Genomic DNA, 14,604 nt, shown 5'->3' with positions numbered 1-14,604 from the left:
ACTAGATACAGCTTCTCTAAGGACAGTTAGGAAAGATTCCTGTCAGACTTCATTTGGGCATCTTCCAGAGTTATCAGTTTTGGCTGTGCTACTTAGGAATTCTGGGACTATATATCTGAAGAGTGCCAAGGCTGAGGAAGACTGTTATAGATGGCACTAAGCATGAGGCTTGTGAAAAAGTAATTTCTGATTTTTTTTTTTCCAGTTAGAGAATTGCCTAAAGATTTCACTAAGTGAGGGATAAAATGTTGAACAACCTCATGAGTAGGTTTCCAGTCTACTGGTAGCAGTTCTCAGCTCTTGGTGGAGAAAGTCATGCAAACATTCTGCTCAGACACACTGTGGAGTTAAACATTTGTTTGTAATTAGTCTTTCCTTTAATTCTTTACATTTCTGGGAGTGGTTTGGAAAAAAATGACAAATATGCAATGGAACTTTTGCTGCATAGTAATGCATCAAAGTTAAACTAGGCCCTCAGGTTTGATGCAACGTAGGTTCATACTGAAGGTATCCCATGACTCTGTATTCACAGGGAAGCTGATCTGCTTTAAATGAGCACTAGCAATGGGAATAACATGTGGGAAAATTATAGGTACATATCTGTTGATGCTGATATATCTTCATACACCTCCCTTGGAATCCATTTCTTTGCTAGGGTTTTAAATAAAAATAAAGAAATGAACAGCAAGCTGATAGACTGCAAAAGAAAGCATTGCCCTACAGATTCTTTCTTTCAAAGGATACACCTGCTCCCCATTTTGTCAAGGTTTCGTTACTAGCTATTGTTTCACCAGAGCAGAAATGCAAACAATGTAAACAGGCAGCTGCCATTTAAAATTGAGTGTGGAAAAAAAGAAAGGTCGGATTACCATTTCACAGAGGGAACCATGGGAAGAGAGGCTGCTGCATCTGAATCCAGGGAAGATACACACTCGAAATCAGCCTGAATTACTGTTTGTAATGGCTCCTATTCTTGAATTACAATAAAGATTGAGTCCTAGTCATATAGACTCTCTGGGAAGTTGTGCTTGCCTTGGAGGAGTCTGACATAGCCATAATTGTCCTTAGAAAGATAAAATAAAATAAAATAAAATAAAATAAAATAAAATAAAATAAAATAAAATAAAATAAAATAAAATAAAATAAAATAAAGCAAAACAAATGGATGCCTGCAGCTCAGTGTTTTCTTTGGGAATGTGTCAGCCTACCTAGGAAAAAGACAAAAAACAAATATAAGGTGATGGGCTGCCTCCTAAGGGGATAAAATAAGTGCATAACATCCTCAATATAGCTTCTGGTAAATGGGAGTTTTGAGAATTGTAATTTTATGAATAGGCCATCCAATTTTTAAGCATGCCTGTTAACCAGTCAAAATATATTGATTGTCCCTGGTAGTAGAGAAAAGTTAAATCTCAATGAGATTTTCTGTTTCTTAGACTTCTTTTGAAACAATTTCAAGCAAATGAGATCCATTGATAACCCTTGCATATCTGTAATAGATTGCATAGAAACAAAATATAATCTGAATTAATATCTAGACAGGTAAGCAAGAAAATAATAAAAACAGTGATTCTATAAAGTGACTCTTGGTTGTTCTCTGCAAATTTCAAAGGCACACTATACCTATCCATGGGAAAGAACAATATGATTTGGAATGAACAAGGTGGCAAATTGTTTTGATAGAATATATTTCAGTAGTTTCAACAAAGAACAAGCAAGGATGTACTCCATGCCAGAATTCTGCAGTTTAAGAATCTAGAGGTAACTTTTCTAGATTAAATTGATGAGGTTCTAAGTATATTGGAACAGATTTTCTAAATTGGAAAAAGTTGTAAAACACTAAAGTAGGATTTCATAGGATCAATGCAATTTAAAAGTATGAGTAATGCCTCTGGCTGAAAAAAATTAACACAATAACAGAGAAACTCTATAATGAAAAATAATCATCTTACTGTTTATTAGCTATACTAAAAATTATCCTAATAGATCATCATGAACCTATGGGACCGTCTATAATGGTTTACACCTGTTGCACCAAATACAACAGGGTGGGCACACTCCACATCCCTTCTCTCTTAAACTCTCTTAAATAGTGTCATCTTGTGGGACCAAGGAGGCATTCTTTATCTGTTTCAGCACTAGCCATATAGAACAACCTTGTCCCCAGACTTGGATGGTCCCGACCCTCTTACATTCCCAAGGGCTGTTAGAAATTGGCTTTTCCCCCAGGTGTTCAGGCCAGGATAATAGAGGAGCCCAATAGATGTATGTGTTCGATGGAATTGGGTTTTGGTGCTTTTGTTGTTTACTTGTTTTTTTGTAATGTAATATTTAGTGCGTTAGGAGTTTTATATTTGTATATATTGTTTGCCATCCAGAGTTATATAATTAAGATGGGCAGCTGTATAAATTTTCATGATATGTATAATATAATATTTATTCTGTATAGAAATGCTGAATTTCAATGATTAGATTGTTTTTCATATTCGAATTCAAATTCTTTATTATAGGTCAGTGACCCACCCTAAATAAAACTTACTAAATAAAACCGAGAGAGTACAGCTACAAAATAGAACATACGAAATAAAATCAGGCATGCAAGAGAAAGAATATGCAATCATGCTTGCACTATGATTTTTAAGACCGCATATGTTAATCATAAATATATCATATAAAATGATGTACTATTTTGTTTTAAATATTTAAAAGATAAAACTATTTAAAAAAGAAAGGCATATGTATTGTTGCATTGTGCATTTATACCCTATTTAATACAAATATTAAAAACTTGTTAATTTGTTGAACAATAATAGTAGCCCCTCCAAATGAAGATAGTTTACCTTTTCATTAAGTTTCTAACAGTCCCCTTGCTAGGAATGCCATTCCTCTTCTATTTGATTGTTTTTTTTTTAAAGTGCTGGAGATCTTATTCCCAAACGTTTTGTTTTACGTTTACTTATTCTGACTGATTTTTTTCTTCAGAGATAATGACAAAAGGCATTTATCCATGCACTGATTCTCCCTAAGTAATTATTCACTATCTGGTAGAAAACTCAGCTTGAAGTATGAGCTATTTCCTGCTGGGATTACTACTACTACTACTACTACTACTACTACTACTATTATTATTATTATTATTATTATTATTATTATTATTTGCAAAAAACTGTTTAAGTTAGGCTGAAGCTGCAATAAACTTGTAAATCTTCAGAAATTATTAATAATGAACAATAATAGCATTTCCTCTTCCCAATCTGATAACTCTGTAAGACTTACAGATTTTAAGATGCTTTTCTGTCAAAAGATTGGATACTCCACTGATTTTTTTTCTCTGTAGGAGGTTTTTTTATAAAGTATTGCTAGGTGGGTTGAGAAAACCACCATGTTTAAGAAGAAAATCATGAAAATTGTGGGTTATAGTTTTTATGTTGTATTTGGTTTATGTAATGCTGTCTGTTTCCTGGTCACTCTGGCCTTAGAATGTGAGATCTGCTGGAGCTGCTTGAAAGAGAGACTGTCAAATGCAGTTTAAGTTGCATAGTCATGTACAGAAACACATTATTTTTCTGGATTTAAAGGAAAGCCATTATTCCCAAGAAAAGAAAACTACCATATTTCAAAGTTGGTCAGTCTTGTTTTTAAATCACTGCACTGAATTCTCCACTTACTGACAACTAGTGGAACTTTACTGATTTTTAGGGAGCCATCTGTGAGCCCAGAGTTTGATCCTGAGAAGAAAAATCTTTTAACGATGCATTACTATTCTACTGTTGCCCTTTACCCACCAAAATTCCTCAGTTCTCTAGCACAGATCTCATATTTTTGTCCCTCCATTGTAGCACTCTTCCTCAGGATTAAATAGACAAGATAAAGACCTTTTCTTGGTGCCCTCTTCCAAGGAGATGTTCAACTTCCTTCAGTCTATTTGAACAAGAGCATAATCATCAATCTGGATACTTGAATACTAAACAAGTTGAGTAAAGGAAAGGAAGTGGTGTTTTCACGACAGGTAGGAGATGTGCCTAACAGATCATTCCGTAATTGCTGATTAGAAACAACTACTAGTGACGTTGTAGTTCATCAAACAGCCTTTTCCACATTCTGGATGGATTGTGTATTCAGGATATTAAAAAATATACTCAAGTAAAGAACTGTGAAAAATTAATTTCAGGCTGATTTCACTCTTACTCTGGGAATAAAGTTCCATTAAACAAATAGATTTACATAGGATTATGCTATCAGGCTTTGCTTCTTTGTCAAATTCACAAGCTATTTGTATAAAAACAGTTGCATTTAAAGTGACTTATGGTACCATTCTAGGCTGGTTTATTCAGAAGTAGTTCCTGCCATTGGCAGTTGTGGTTATTCCCAAATAATAGTGCATGAATGTATAATTTTATTTACAGTTCTAAATTACACTGGCAGAATCCAAACCAGTATTAGATCAAATGTCAGTGCTTTTCAATGAAAAATTTAGGGTCTCATTTTAAAATAAAGGCTAGTTCTCATGCTTTCATCATGCCTATTTTACTTTCTGAATTGGGGCTGTACTGATAAAAATGGTACTTTGAGTCATTTGTCCCACAGTAATTCCTGTTTAGTACAGTCATACTTAACCACTTTACTGCTAATAATCATGCTTAATCAATTGTGATCTATAACACCATCACTATATGTTGCTCATGTGCTGAATAATGCCTGAGCTTGTTTATGTACAGTATGTGTGCAAGTAGCCATCTATGTAATCATAAGATTCGGTATGTTGTAGTGGATAAAGTGTTTAACTGGAATTTGGGAGAGCCAAGTTTAACTTCCAACTGGTCTAGAGTGAGTTTGAGGCAATGATTTTCTCCCATGCTAATCTACCTCACACAATTATTGAAGATATGGGATAGCTTCCCAGAAAAATGTGTTGCAAATTAGACCACACTTTCTTAGGTCATATCAGTAGCATAGGAAGTAAAACACCTTAATAAATAAAGTACCTCCACAGTGGTATCTTCTAGCAAAAACTAAATTTATTACATATTTGCTTTGGCACAATCACTGTTAGGCTGTTTATCTTAACCAGGGGTTCTCAAAGTACGGCCCGCGGGCCGGATACGGCCCTCCGGGGTCATTTATCTAGCCCACCCGCCTGATTGGCTGCCACTGCTGTCTGTCAGAAGCGGAAGTGTCAGGGCTGTGTTAGGAGCTGCAGGCGATGCACGAGGAGGGAGATCGCAGAGCCGGACTATTCTACATGACAGCTATGCCGGGTCTGGCGGCTCTCCTCCTCTCCTCATGTTTTTTTCAAACTATAGTCTGCCCCCCCAACATTCTGAGGGACCATGAACTGGCTCCCTGTTTAAAAAGTTTGAGGATCCCTGGTCTTAACCTTTCAGACTGATTTGAACTCACTGATGTTAGTATAGCCAGTGTGCAACTTGCAGGTTTGCTGATTCCGTGCACATTCTTCCAAAAGTACTTTTGTCTGGAAATGTTGGTGAACAATACAAACTAAAGCTTATACTCACTGCAGCAAAACAGCATCTAGAACAGATTCTTCCTTTTCCTTCCACATGCTACACATAACCAAATTGGCTCTGGAAAACTGAGAAATCTTTTGGACCAGATTTGGGACACATGAAATAGAAAAGAGAGAGAAATGAAAAAAAGTACATTTTTTTTTACATAAACAAAAGTCCATCCTCAAAAAGTTGGCTATAACCTAAAACATTTTCCATGTTGCAACTAAAAATGCATGGCTACATAGCTGTCTTGATCATAAAACCATGTAAAATCCATTGGTCATTACAAGAACCAATAAAAAAATGGTAGAAAAATGTGGGTTCTCCAGAACTTTTCATCAGGTGCACAGATAAAAAAAGCCTAGGATGAAATCCCCAAACCTAAACCATATGTTCTGTACTGCAAAGTTAGTTTAAGATGGAATTTTTAGGGAAACACCTTTGTTAGTGGTAAAGGTGTAACCTAAAAATTCTTAAGCATATTTTAAACATGGTTTTAATTATCTTGTGAACTGCTTTGAGTAATCATGATTTTAGAAATACAAGTTTATAAATTGTACTTAAATAATATATAACCTGGCAAAATTGTATTTAATGTGGAGGCCAGAATTTTAAGCTGATAAACTTCTTATTGCCCCCAACTATATGAGTTGGATAGGTCTACATGATTCATGTTTTAGTTCCACTGTAAGATATGGAATATATAGTAATTGACATTGATTTGTGTGGAATAAAGTTTGACTAATTAAAGGGATCAAAACACTTAACAAAAGAAAACCCTTAAAAATCAACAACTTATTTATTTTTCCAGAAATAAATAAAAAGAATCTGTTTTCTTGTTCAGATTCTGACAATTCTTGTCTATATAGATCCTGACTTTCAAGGAAGCCTTTTAATAATTACAAATGTACAGGACCTTTATAAAGTGGGGACTTAACGGGAATTTAAGATAATTCATACTCAGAATTAATACATCCTTCTTATTTCTGAAATGTTACAGGATCATGTATCAGTTCCATTATTGACTCATCACGAAATCCAGAGGAAGTTCAGATTTCATCTCTCTGAATTTGATCTCTGGACGAAATAGTATATGAAACTTCCAGGATGTTATATTTAGTACAAGTGATAAATTGAGCTCAGACCTATTTCTTTTTCCAAAGCAGATTTATGTAATTTGTTCTCTATTAAGTAAGAGGTAAGAATTTGGCAGTCTAACTTTATAATCCTGTACATGTCTACTTGGAAGTAAATCCTACTGACATTATAGGACTTAATAGCGCTAAAAAATTATTTGCAGAATTGCAGCCTTATGGGATTGCATGAAATACTTGGGAGCCATATTTGAGCCGAATAGCTCAAACTACCCATCATAAATTCAGTTTAAAACCCACTAATTAGCACGTGAGAGCCAGTTTGGTATAGTGGTTAAGGCACCAGGCTAAAAACTGGGAGACTGTGAGTTCTAGTCCTGCCTTAAGCACGAAGCCAGCTTGGGCCAGTCGTTCTCTCTCAGTCCTAGGAAATGATAAACCACTTCCAAAATCTTGCTAAGAAAACTGCAGTTGCCAGGAGTCAACAATGACTCACTGGCACACAGACACACACACACACGCATGTAATAATTGCATCTGTAAAACCCAAGGGTAAAGATGGACTTTTCGCCATTTGTCTCCCCTTTTCTTTTCATTCTTTTACAATATGCATTACATGTACAAGCTGCCCTGGAGAATAAAAGCAAAGGGATATTTGCTTTTATACTCAGCTATGGGATATTTTAAGAACTATCTCAATTTTACAGGGGTCTAGCTGCTTTGCTATGTCAATATAATTTAAAAATATTCGTTTGAAGTTTTAAGAAGTAACCTATGGAAAGGTAGCAGTAATGGAGCAGAATGAGTTGAAACGTATGAAAATATTTCTACTAACTGAATGCTGGACAGCCTCCTAGGTGCTCTTTCAGCTATCTAATTTGACTTAAATATCAACTTCAGATTCTGTTTTGACTGAACTCCAGATGGGGAAGAATTTATTATTGTAAAAAATGCCATTATTTTACCTCATTATTGCTTACCAGCTGGAGTTAGCACGTATTTACAGAATGTGAAGCTCAATAATTCACTATTTAATTTATTCTCTGCTGTTCCATCTAACAGCTTAACAGAAATGTTAAAAATCAAATTATTAAAACATAAATACAAACTTAATATGAAAACAGTTCAAAAGACCCAGTTGAAGTGGTGAGCCTGAATTCATTTTCTAACAATGAAGAAGAGACAAATAAAATTCCTGAGAAGATTCTTCCATAGTGCGGGAGCTATCTTCAGCATGCTGGATGAATTAGTTTCTGAAAGCAAAGCCATCTTTAAGAGAGTTCTGGAGTTCTTAATGTCTGGATGTTGCATAGTCTCACTGATAGATATGAATTTAGTAATTGTTCTAATGAGCCAGTTTGGTGTAGTGGTCAAGGCACCAGGCTAGAAACCAGGAGATCATGAGTTCTAGTCCCACCTTAGGCAGGAAGCCAGGTGGGTGACCTTGGGCCAGTCAGTCTCGTTCAGCCCTAGGAAGGAGGCAGTGGCAAACGACTTCTAAAAAATCTGGCAAAGAAAACCACAGGGATTTGACCAGGTAGTTGCCAGGAGTCAACACTGACTTGAACGCACACACGCACAAAAATGTTCTAATACTTAATACTATGCTGGAAGTGGCTTTTTGAGGTTTTTATTAGAATGTAGAAAGGCTTTACTGATCTGTATGAAATAAGTATTCATTTCTAGCCCCCTTTATCTTGGGATTTATTTATTTATTAAATTTATTATGGCTGCCCACTCCAGAAGTCTCTGGCAGCTTACAGTATCCAAACATAGAATTAAAAACACATAAAAAACATGAAGCAAGACATGGCAGCTCATACTAAAAATAACTATATCAATAAAAACATGACAGAGGCTCCACAGGCATACTACTCCAGGTCTGGGAACAGAGCCGGGTCTTATGGGCCTTCCAGAACCCCAGGAGATGGGTGCCATATGTATCTCTGGGGTGATGATATTCCAGAGGGCAGGGGCAGCTACAGAGAAGGCATATGTTCTCGGTCCAACAAGATGGCAGCGTTCAACTGAGAGGACTTCAGGTAGGCAGAAATGATTGGAGATAGGCAGTCCCTCAGATAATGAGGCCCTATGCTGTGGTTCAGCCGTCAAACTGATTTCTATACCATTGTCCTCTCTGACCCAGTTCTTGCAGGGCCTCAAGGTCTTTCTCAGCATGGGCCCTTGAGCTCTTGGAGTTTAACCCTGCAACCTTAGGCATGCAAAGCTTATGTTCAGCCACTGAGCTACGGCCTTTCTACTTCCCTCCCTGTGTCTCAGTTCATACTTCATAGTAAAGCAGGCTTTGTTAAACCAGGCTTGCTGAATAAGCCAGTGGTTCAACACCCATGTCATGGTAAGTCCCAAATAAATCATACTATGGCTTTGTGTCATGTGGGAATCCAGCCTCTGTGTCAGCCTTGAAATCTAATGCACAGGTCAGCCAATTCAGTCTCTAAATTAGAGCTCTTACCCTTAAATTGCCTTCATTAAATTGAAAGTACTGAGAGTCATGCCAAGACAGTAATAGATTGACACTATTCACAGCCTCGTCTAATGGAAGTAAAAGTGAAGAAAAGGAGTTACGGAGAAAGGGGTTGTCTCGTTTTACACAGACCACTTCTTAGTTTTGCCAGAAGGCATCTAAATTTAGAGGGAGCTCAGATGGTTTAACTTATGCTTTCTTCCAGGCGTTGCTTGTATGTGCTAGCCAGCCTAGATTCCCTTAGATTGACTTAGACTCCCTTAGGCTTACTCACTTCCTTAGACTAACCGGCACTTGCCAATTTACACCTCTTTTTACATATGACCTTTGCAGTTTGGGCCTATTATGTTTCAAGTAGTTTTATCTATTTTTCCATTCTCCTTGCCATTCTTCTGCAAAAGACAATCATTGAGATATGTACTGTTATGAGCAGGAAGAAAATCAGAGTCTAATTAGAACTGACCAGCCCCATTTTTCTTCCTCTATAGAATATTGCCATAAAGGAATATTACTAAAAATTTGTCTAGACCTGCTCTCTCATTTCATTTCCTTGTGTCCTTAGAGGTTCCTTGCCTTGATCCTTTTTGTGTATGTGCTTTGCTAAAGCAAATTCAGCTATACTATCTTTAGCTGCCCTGTGTTTGCCCGATGTTACAAATCAGCTTGGACACTATACAACACCCCATAGTGCAATTAAAAGTAAACTGCATTTGCTATGTTATATGTATAATTATATTTTATGTTATTCTCAGTTTCCTCATGTTCACATTCTACTCCATATTCTTTTTCTTTCTTCATCATATGAATGCATTTCTCAGGTATACAGAATATTATTTTTCCTTCCCCGTCACCAATCACTTTTTTAAAATTTACAAAACTGAACACATCTTATCTTTCATCTATGTTCCTAACAGGCTGTGATCAACTACTTCTGAACTTAATTAAGGCTGATGTTTACCAACTGATTAATCTGAAAACTATTTTGTTTGAACAGGCATCTGTCCTTTTGTACTCTTTATAGCTTCACTGTTCCAAAATACGGGTTGATCTTGTATTTCTATTCCTTTGTGGTGTAATTCAAATTTTGAAGGGCTGTGTCAGCCTTAGATTTTTTTCTGTCAAGCTTCACTAAGATTTTAGGGTCCCCAGTTTAGGTATTTTATAGCTAAGTTCTGACATAGTGGAAGATTGTTGTTTTCATATCTTCCAGTCTTTGTTTCCACTATTGAGTAAAGGCCATTTATCATAATGATAGTAGGATGGTTAAATTTTTAATTCTTGATTTGCTCATTTCTCTTATGCTAAATATGGTAAATTTTTGTAACATTGTACATTTTATAGAACATTAATTGTATACTGAGACATTTGAATAAAACATGTACGGTGTCATTTTGGACAAAAATGTATGCACCAGGGCACCTTTGATTTCCAATTACTATATTTATCCAAAAGGAAGACAACCTTGAGTATAACTTGATCATCACTCCAAAAGAATAGTAGATATAAATCATTAAATAAATACAGTAAAAAATGGTGCACAAAGTCTTCTTTTTCCATCCTGTCAATTTAGAGCTGAAACTCCAACTGAAATCCATCCTTTGCTCAATAAATATTTGCATGTGAAAGATTTGTATATGTATATGCATACAACTGTGTGCATGTGCACAGTCTATGTGGCTGTGCATGCCTGTCAGATGCCACACTTCAAAAAAGGACAGACCAGGAAAAGAAAATAATTGAATTAGTAACTTCTTGCTTATTAGTAATAGTAACTGCAGTCATTTGCACTTCCACCCATGTATTTGTTTTCCACAACTTATCCTGTCCTGTCCTGTCCCATCCTATCCCCCTCCCCCTAATTCACAGGTTAACTGTGGGGGCAGGGGGGGAGAAAACTGTGACTTCGTATCAGGTAAATACGGTATGTAGAGATAGACAATGACAACTGAATGTCTCCCCCACTCCTCCAAAAATATCTTCTTCATTTGTGGATGTATGCATAAATTAAATTAAGAGATTTTGACAAATCTCTTTATCAAAAAAAGTTTTGATAAATTACCAAGATATGGATTAATCCATAATTCACTAAATTCACTGGGTTTGCATCAAAATAATCATCCAAAGCATTATAATTAAAGCAGAGCTGACATTAGACGACGCATCAACATTTTACTAGGGGAAATTCATTGTGAAAAGTGACATATATAATTTACCAAAAGAAGTACATGAAGAGTACAAACATTATGAGTCCTTTGACACTGTTTCTGTGAAAGCTTTTGACAGATGGCGTAAGAATATTTCCTAACATCAGAACAGCGAGCAATAAATACTTTCCTCCTTAGAGTAGATTTGTTTTACTAGCCTGCCTTTTTGGCTCTGGCAAGTTGTGTAGAAGAAATAATGTGCTCAGCATAGTGGAGAAGCTTTTAACTCATCTGGAATCACCATGCCCTATTTCTAGATACTTCAGCTTAGTCTAGTTACAACAGCAACATGAACATAAATAAATAAATTATACAGTCTTGTATAATGAGCCTCAACTTTTGAAATTAAAGTTAAAAACAAAACCATCTTTAGTAGAATTTAAATTAATTTCCAAAATTGAGTCTTGATCTATAAATTCCATGAACATAAAACATGAATTTTGGAATACAGAAATATTGTGGCTCTTTCACTAATATATAATGTGTCATGCTGCAAAAAGTCCCTGAGGTTGCTTTTTTAAAGCTCTGAAACAAGTATCATTAACCATAGTCAAGGATATGGCAACTATTCCCTTTCCACAACTTTCCACTGTGCAGAACTTTCTATCCAGCCCTTTCTCCCTTAAGAATGACATATTTTGGATATCCCAGGACCACAGTATAAATAATATATATTTAAGAATAATAAGACTGTCTGCCTTCAGTGGTGCAAATGAATGTCTGTGCTCCAACACTTTATAACAGTGGTGAGCTAATCTGTCACTTACTGAATGGTGGTGAAACTAATATTAATAATGGCATATTGGTTAACATTGGCAGAAAACCCAATAGGTTCTTGGAACACTTTTCAATCCTCAGATGACTCAAATGTATTTTATAAATTCTTGCTAATAAATACAATGCTTGCAACACCAGACTACTTGGAAACTATAAATATACAAGTGGAAGCCCACAAAAAATAGTTATATAAAAGTGTATTCGGATTGGCTTATTCTAAATTCAGTTTTCTGCTGCCAGCTCTTAGATTTTAAACAGCATGAAACAGGCATGCAATTTTATAAATATTTGCTAATAGATACAATAGTTGCAATACCGGAAAACCACTTGAAAACTATAAACACATAAGTACAAAAATCTTTAAACAATAAACATTTATTAAGATTGGTTTATCCTAAAGAGTATCTTCCAGGGCATTTTCACAGGGCACCGTATGCTGAGCCTGGCTGAAGCAAAGGTGCCCGTTATCTCTTTGGCACCACGTTCTGATGTTTTCTTTTCTCTTTTCAGCAGGACCCAGGGACCAACTGATAACTCTTACCAGAGATCTGAATGGATCTTCTGAATATATCCACTGAAATTAGTCATAGGGCCCATCAAGTGCTAGGGCCATAGGTTGCTTCATGCCTGTTTTAAATAATTTAAAACATAAGGAGTGAGCGCCTGCCATTGCCTTTTCCCTTGGTGAGAGATGAGTATCAGATGTGTGGCCATTTACTGACGGTGTTCTTGTCTGTTTGCATATTCTGATTGAAGGTAAAAGTTTGGTTCCAGAACAGACGGATGAAATGGAAACGGGTAAAAGGAGGGCAACAGGGAGCTGCAGCCCGAGAGAAAGAACTGGTGAACGTGAAAAAAGGCACCCTGCTCCCATCAGAGCTTTCTGGCATTGGTGCGACCAGCCTCCAACATACGGGGGACTCCCTGGCAAACGACGACAGCCACGACAGTGATCACAGCTCTGAGCATGCACACTTATGATAAGACACGAAGGAACCCTAGCTCTGTTCTCAGGAAAACCACGCTAACCCAGCGGCCTTACACGGACGTTAACGGATGCAAGTGGCTGACTCTCTGACAATCAAAACAAAACTAAACATAGGACTTACTATTTCCACTACTCTTGAACTATTATTTTTATTATTTTTATTATTAATATTATTATTTGTGTTCGGATTCAGTAAGTGCCATGCCTCCAGTGTGCCTTGTGAGCAGAAGCAGAAGACACATTTGCTTTTGAACATTCCAGGTTCGTCTGCCCTTTCAGTGACAACGGAGCAGGTATTTTGTCTTTCTTTAGCTTGCGCCAAACAATACTGTTGCTTTCCAGAGATTTAGTATTTTGAAAAAATACACCCCCACAGTGTCAACAGAAACACTGTCTCCCGAGGATAAGAATTGTATTTTAACTCTGTATATATTTACTTTGCAGCATTTTTACTTTTCACTCGTTTTTAGCAGTGCATTCATATTAGCTGACCGCAATAGTCACTCATGAGAATAAATGGCTTTTTTTTTTGTCTAATTTTTGTTTTGTGTGCCAGAGTTATAGAATACATGCAGACATTTGGGTTCACAAAACAAGTGACGTAAATGAGTCTGCTAGCTGAAGTCCTTATACCACAGACAAAACAAACCTTATGTTGCATTTACTATCAACTGCTGCTAATAGGAAATTATTAAACCTTGTTCCTCAAAACGTCTTACTTTATAACAGCAAAGATTTTTTTTTTTAAAAAAAGAATCATGCTTATTATGAAAAGAAAACTGAATCTTGATTCATTATTAGAATTTATTACTACAATAATATAATAGGCATATGATTCTTGTAGCTGGATATAATCCAGAAGATCCCCAATACATTCAGTAAAGCTGCTTCGAAACAAATTGTGAACAGTATTTTCTTACAAATGGGAAAGTGTTTTATCTTTCATTATTTTGTATTAATATTCAGGTATTAATATTACAATATGAGTAAGTATTCAAATTAATAAGACAAAGTTCTCTGTCTAATGGTCAAGTTTTATTAAACATGTTTGCATACAGAACACAAAAATAAGGATATTTTCTCCCCTCTTTTAAGCTTTTGTGTACATACAATGAAATAAGAACAACCCAAAAATTTTCACAAAACATTGATTGTACTTTGTAAAGGAAATGTTTAATAAATGATCCTTTTGAAATAAGACTTGTTCTTCTTTAGAGTTTTCATAGGCAACTAAAAACATCAGAATTATAATGTTCTCTAAAAGGGTACCTGTGTTTAAATTGTACAAATAGGGCATTTCATGTTGGATAAAGCTTTTACCTTGATACAGTGGGGAAATTCTTTCTTCTAGCAGGAAAAAGCAACCCTTAGGAAGCCTTTCGCCAAGAACAACAAGGACTATGCTAAACCATTTCCCCAGATCTCAGAGAACTCTGAAATGGATATTTTTCTTGCACCTACTTTCTGGAAATGGGAGGAGGGAAATGGCAACTTTAAAATGTGGTGTAAATTAAACAATCATATATTATGGTCACAAATATTTGAA

The 14,604-nt window shown here is 36.0% G+C and overlaps 1 protein-coding gene across 1 annotated transcript in view; it reads left to right on the top strand.

Moving 5' to 3' along the window:
* Positions 1 to 14,257, top strand: part of MEOX2 (mesenchyme homeobox 2) — a 69,736-nt gene extending 55,479 nt beyond the window's left edge. The window contains exon 3 of the mRNA XM_007427118.3: positions 12,827 to 14,257. Within this exon, the coding sequence (XP_007427180.2) occupies positions 12,827 to 13,051 (225 nt within the window). The 3' untranslated portion in view covers positions 13,052 to 14,257. The remainder of the gene's footprint in view (positions 1 to 12,826) is intronic.
* Positions 14,258 to 14,604: the final 347 nt, after the last annotated feature.

This window comes from Python bivittatus, unplaced genomic scaffold (assembly GCF_059951505.1).
Source record: "Python bivittatus isolate LINGU-HERP-01145 unplaced genomic scaffold, Pbiv_v1 ctg000610_np1212, whole genome shotgun sequence".
Classification (NCBI taxonomy): Eukaryota; Metazoa; Chordata; class Lepidosauria; order Squamata; family Pythonidae; genus Python; species Python bivittatus.
The sequence above is the reverse complement of the archived record's forward strand: the minus strand, read 5'-3'. Positions and strand labels throughout refer to the sequence as shown.